The sequence below is a fragment of the Aplysia californica genome, unplaced genomic scaffold, assembly GCF_000002075.1.
Source record: "Aplysia californica isolate F4 #8 unplaced genomic scaffold, AplCal3.0 scaffold00382, whole genome shotgun sequence".
Taxonomy (NCBI): Eukaryota; Metazoa; Mollusca; class Gastropoda; order Aplysiida; family Aplysiidae; genus Aplysia; species Aplysia californica.
The window spans coordinates 322,253-328,440 of NW_004797652.1; the positions used below are offsets into that span (position 1 = coordinate 322,253).

Here is a 6,188-nt window from a genome sequence, read left to right on the forward strand (position 1 = left end):
GGGGGGGGGGGACATATTTGGTTGAAGCGAGTATTTTAAAGAAAGAAAGAGAAATTTAAAATAAACTTGGTGTGCATACAGCGGGTAGCAGGCGGCTAACATTTATTTCCCAAGACACAGGGTTAGTAGGGGGTCAAGGAAAGCACAAATTATGATGTCTATCTGCTGTGATTTCATGAAACTATGCTTCTCAAGTCTGATGCCTTTAAGTGCGCAATAAGACACATGGGAATAGCAGATGGTACCTTAAAACTGGTATTTCTGTGATTAAACACACTCCAACCTCCTAACCTAAAGACAAAAATTACAGTACTGCTTTTCTTAAAAAATAAGTCCATTGCCAATAGGAACACATTCATTTAAGAGACTGAAGTCTGACACCATGCTTTGCAACACTGTCAGATTAAGATGTAGTACCTCTGAATTTAACCTCCATCTCCAATGCCACCAAGCCAAGAGGGAAAATTCTTGTAAAATGCCTTACCTTAGAAATCCTTCAATACACGCTAACTCAAAGCGAACAGAAGAACAGATTTAAAAAAAAGATTCTTCTTGATCTAACTACACACTGCAAACAACTTCATTTGCTCCAAGGTGTCACAGAAAACTTATACACTGAATCCCCAGATTAGAGTCTGCACAGGGATTCTTTTTAAGGACAGGCGGGAAAGGGAGGGGGGTTGATAAGCATTCTCAGCATACTGATAATAAAATAGTGTTCTATTGTGTAAAGTAGAACACCTGAGCCTTAGAAGCTGATATCAGACAGACAAATAGTAGCTATTAGATTTAGATAACATATATTTGGGAAAACCTACCTTTTGATGTCAAACAATAAAACTATATTGAGAGGTTGAAGGAAAACATGGGCAAAACAATAAGAGTTATTTACTGCTCTAACAACTGAATAAAAAGGCATAATTAATTATATCTCACAACTTTATGTGGCACAAACTGTAGCCTTTTAACTCAGCACAAAAATACATCTCATCAATTGCAAAGATTAACAAACGAAAGCCGAAAAAGAACCAAAGATATAATAAACTCACCCTTAGTTCTGCTTCAGCCACTTTTAGCTGTTCATTTAGCAAATTGCAGCGCGCAGCCTCTTCTTTTCTAACTGCTCTCTCTTTCTTCAACTCCGGAGACCAAAATGTTTTTATTGAATTCATACTTGATGACAGTTTCTCCCTGGAGTGATCCAAATCTTTCTGAAGTTTACTGACCTGAAGAAGTGAAAACAACATATGATAATAGGCCTTAAATATATTAAAGTAAGTATTTCAAATTATTTTAATCAATTATTAGCCTATACTAAGAGATGTTTAGCCCGGAAGATTTTCAGGCAGATTAGATTAATCACTGTATACACACAAAAAGAGAAGCAGGCATGGCCTCAAAAGTCTGCCATAGTATGGAAATGAGCCACATTAAACAAAGTGAAAAGTTGTGGAAATTGGACAACGCCAACAATGGAGAAGTCTTGAGAGTAAAATCAGAGACAGAGGAAAATAATCCTGGTATAGCAATCTCAAAAAGAAAGACATAATATACGAGACAATTTACAGAAAATGATTTGGTGAGATTTCAGAAAAGAAGAAAAGAGAAAGGGGGACTTCAGAAAATAGAGTGCAGAAGCAGCTGAGGAAAAAGGGGAACGATAAAGAACAGAAAAACATTCTTCACGATGGAAGAGCACAGACAAGACAGTCTCTACTTACACACATATTTGTTAAGGATGAAAGGAAAGGGAAAAGATGGGGGAGGGGGTGTCAGAATAAAGAACCACACCTTACCTGAGAAGTCATCATTTAGATTCTACAATATCAAAGAATGAAAATTGAACAAGAAATGCCTGACCATTCCCTTTCTTTGCTTCCTTGTACTCTTTGCCTAATGTTTCAAAAGTAATTTGATCTCTTTATTTTTTTTTGTTTAGGAGCATATGCACCTCTGTGTTGACAGTGCAGGTGTTTGGTACTCTTGTGTGGTCTGCTCCTATTTACAGCAAAATTACCATTCCTAATCAGTTGCTGGGAAAATGTGGTAGTTAAAATACCCATGCCTGCATATCCAGCAAAATAATAGATTACAATCCCTTTTCTGTGTATAGATGACTTTTCTCTCCTGTTCTTATTGCTCCATTCCTTTCTCCAGACCTAAACAGGTATTCATTCTCTACTACCATAATTGCAATTGTGCAGCAATCTTAACATTGTCTGCTGTAAATTTGTTTCTTAATATAAGACAACAGAGTATGCCTAAATTGGTTTTTCTATCCATCATCTCATACGATGCAAGTTGTTTTCTTGAGTAACTTTTGATCCATACAACAATTGAACCTGTCCAGGAGATGGAATCGGAAGGGAACCCCCAAAAAAATTATGTCCAAGGCAATTTCCGTCTTGGACAGAGGAATTTAGAGGGAGGGGGTTCCAGACGTCCAGATGCGATGGGATCAAGGGGTGCCTCTCCCGTCAGCAAACACTGGCTAAAATTTCCAGCTCCAAAGTACTATCCTAGCCGCTCTGATGGCAAGCATGAGTCTTCATATAATCCATTGTCACCTGTGTCTGCATCTTATTGGGACCACTGTTTGACCAAATTACACCAGACAAGATTATAATGTCTCCTGGGACTGTGTTTCCACCCATAGCCCTACCCATGAATAAAATGCACAATCAACAAATGCCACGTCCCTCTGCATGTAACACAACGATTCAGGGAACTTGTTCAGCTGGCAGTTGATCAGGGCAGCAGGCAGTGATCAAATTTCCCGCCTCTGGCGACCCAAGAAAAGTGACCTGCTGGCACACCACCTGAGCACTTTGAAGACAAGTTGACAAGTCAGTCAGAATTCACACCAACACCACCCTGACCATCTGCACTACTCAGAGCTCACTAGGGTAGGGTATCAGCTACCTCCAAACTGCATCCCTTCTCCCCTCCCTCATCTGGCAGTATGGCGTTAAGGTTAATTAGAGTCAGGGGAACCAAACTTGTCAAAACACTCTGAAGGGAAGGAAATTTGTTGATAATGGCTTGTTAAGTTTTCTGATCAGACAGAAATTTATGAAGGAGATTCCATATGACAAGTTTCTGTGTATAACGGCACTCTCAAATTTATCTGTGTTTGAAAACATTTTGCTCAATGAAAATAACAGCAGCCGAGAGCTGAGACACTTAAAGAAGTTTTCTCTCTTGAAAACAAACTTTTTGAGCATCCGAACTGAACAGCAATTTTACTTGCTTAATAACACATTTTGTTCTGCCCATAGTTATAACAGTAATAGTATACGGGTTCATATCAGGGAGTGCTTTTTTAACCCCTTCATCGCTTCCAGGCCTACTGTATTATAATCCAACCAAAGAGCCCAATACAGTTTCAGGCTTAGCAGTAGAGGCACAATACTATCTTAGATTAGAAAAAAAAAAAGAAAATGTGCAATACAGATGTGCACTTCAAATGCATGCTTAATATAGAGAGAACATGATTATATGCATACCTCTTTGTGAAGATCAGATATCTGCACTTGCATCTCAAATACAAGTGAATTTCGAAATTCATGACTTGAATGATCCGATGGTGGGATACTGGACGGATGCGATAACAATGGCATTGTAGGTAATGTAGCCGATGGATAATTGTATTCACCACCGCGATCCATGGACCTTGATCGACTCACAGAATGAGGGTCTCTCTCCAGTGACCTAGCACCCATGTGAGGATATTCACGATCGAGTGATCTATCACGTCCTGTCGTATTATACCTTGTATCCTGATTTAATCGGTTGTCCATTTGCATATTAAGCTGCATTTGTTCAAAATGTCTGTCTAAAGAAGCATCACCTAAATACGCATTTTCCCTTTCAATTCTTTCTAAAGATCTTTCACGTAAAGAATTTCCTAGACTACTTGTGCTGCTAGCTCTGGCATGACTTTGGCTTTGAGTAATTGTATTGCCCCTGCTGGAACTAATACTTCGACTGTGGGTGGGACTAATGAGACTTTTTAAGGGCGTGTGCCGGGGTATGGATCTGCTGTCAATGTATGTCCTTTGTGAAGGATTCAGCCCGTATGTGGCATTGAAAGACTGTAGGTGCTCCATAGGAAAGTCCAATGGTGACGAAACTGCAAATTCAGCTGGTGACCCATCAGACATTGCACGACCACGAGGGGGTCTTTCCATGGAGCCATTGCCATAAGCACCGCTGTAACTTGGACTATGTCCTGTACTGGAACTTCGAGCTGGACTTGTATTATTGCTGTACAATGCTTCAGCTTGTGCTCTGCTTAGAGAGCCACTTGAATGTCCAACCGCTTCCACATTGGAGCTATTTGAACCATCGTTGCAGTTTTTGTCTTTGCGGCGAGAAGATCTGTTTTTGCTAAACATCCGCCTCATTTTTGCCAGTGAGAATGATAACCTCCCTCTTTTTCAAATTTCTAAGGGCGACAAAATTTTCTGTAGGTCTCGTTCTGGCTAAGGCTTACTTATTTCTCTATTTGATGCTCATGATCACGTTTATTAGATGGATGAATTCGAGAAACATTGCACTTTGCTGACTTTGTTCCAAACTCTCACATTATCACGTCCGATATAATATTGTGACACTGTGCACTATGGATGCAGTGCTCACCAATAAAGATAGGCCCTACAGCCCTTGGCCTACCTTTTCTTTTGCTGTATTCTGTTAAATCTTCGTCTTTACACATGCTACTCAGTCACAACTTAGACCTAAACACAACTTCATGTGATGGACTACACAGACACATTCGTCATGCAATTCCATAGATCTACACTTCATTTTCTCATTGTCTTTGGTCATTGGTAAGTTTCGCGACCAAACGAATACCATCTAATAAACTGTGTCCAATATCAATCACACTTCACCAAAAATAAATACTGTCAGACGACGTGGACTAACAAGAGAACAATCAGAAGCACTTCCATGTCCACTTCCAGAGTGAAAGCAACAGTCTGAATCTACCGAAAAGCCAACTCTAGCAGACACTGCAAAGAAAATTTCAGCACTGCACTGGTTTCTAGAATTTTTTATCAAACGAACATTAGCAAACCTCCAGGCATTACTCCAGCATATATTACAACGCAAAGTTGACCAAAATGAATCTCCCGGAAGATAATCCCTTATAAAATGCCATTGTTATCGCTTTCGAAGGACTGCCCTAGTAGTGAAGGAGTACCATCTCTCAGTAACAGGCCTAAATCAGGCACTACAAACTTCGGATTAGCGACCCCTATTTCCGGGTTGTCTTGACCTTTTCAGTACAGCTTCCGATAAGCTCTTCTTTGAAAAAAGTTTATTCGATTGCACCGTTGCGGGAAATCTTCAGTTGAAAAATTCCACCAAGCTTGATTGCAATGGTTGCTCTGCACATTTTGGAGTCGACGTTGTTGTATTATTGTTTTGACTTTAACAGTCAAGGTGAATAGAAAGTACGTAGATTTTAGATCTAGTATTCAATTCTATCTCGGTGATCTTGTAGATAGTTCCGTTCGTTTAAGTCCACGACCCATTTATTTACATCCAGAGAAGAAATCCACAGAAGTCGGCACGCCCAGAAGTCTTGATGACCAAATACTCTTTGAAATAGGCTGCACAAAGAGCAGGGATGCAACCTAACTTTAAAACATCACATTAGGAAAACATTCAGGGGGGCATGCCCCCCTGAACCCCCCAACCTCCATATTTTTATTAGGTCAGGGGGGCAACCTGAAACCCCCCATCTCTTGACTTTATCGAACGAAACTACAAAATCGCCTCTATCTCTAGCTTAGCAAAAACTAGCCTCCACCATCCACTCTTTTTGAGCTGAGACTTACGACTAACTTACTGTATAGGTCAGGAACTTTACTTTGTCAGACTCTGTGGTCAGTCTAGCTGCTCCTCATCTGATAGCCCGGTATTTTTTTTACTTTCCCTCCCGTCTCACACTCAGCTACCAGTTGTCCATTTTCTACTAAATATTGATGCTCTGAACACGAATATCAACTTCATTTCCGTTGCAATTTAATAGTTTTTTGAAATCGAAGTGTATACAGTATACAGACCCGCTAACCGGGAACAAAGTCACGAAGTATACAGACCTGGTAAGGGAACTCTTTTGTGATTTCGGAAAGTTTCAGCGCCCAGACCCGGTAGTGTGTGTGTGTGTGTGTGTGTGT

At 40.2% G+C, this 6,188-nt stretch overlaps 2 protein-coding genes across 4 annotated transcripts in view; one reads left to right on the forward strand and one right to left on the reverse strand.

The window, feature by feature from the left end:
- LOC101851061 (ERC protein 2) overlaps positions 1 to 5,232 on the reverse strand; it is a 49,272-nt gene extending 44,040 nt beyond the window's left edge. For both annotated transcript variants that reach the window (XM_005103616.3, XM_005103615.3), the window contains exons 1-2: positions 3,507 to 5,232; positions 1,050 to 1,226 (exon numbers count right to left, since the gene is read on the reverse strand). In XM_005103616.3, coding sequence (XP_005103673.1) covers positions 1,050 to 1,226; positions 3,507 to 4,406 — 1,077 coding nt within the window. In that variant the 5' untranslated portion in view covers positions 4,407 to 5,232. The remainder of the gene's footprint in view (positions 1 to 1,049; positions 1,227 to 3,506) is intronic.
- Positions 5,233 to 5,353: 121 nt separating this feature from the next.
- Positions 5,354 to 6,188, forward strand: part of LOC101851426 (DNA repair protein RAD52 homolog) — a 20,839-nt gene continuing 20,004 nt past the window's right edge. For both annotated transcript variants that reach the window (XM_035971128.1, XM_035971129.1), the window contains exon 1: positions 5,354 to 5,459. The gene's annotated coding sequence lies outside the window, so the exon portion shown is untranslated. The remainder of the gene's footprint in view (positions 5,460 to 6,188) is intronic.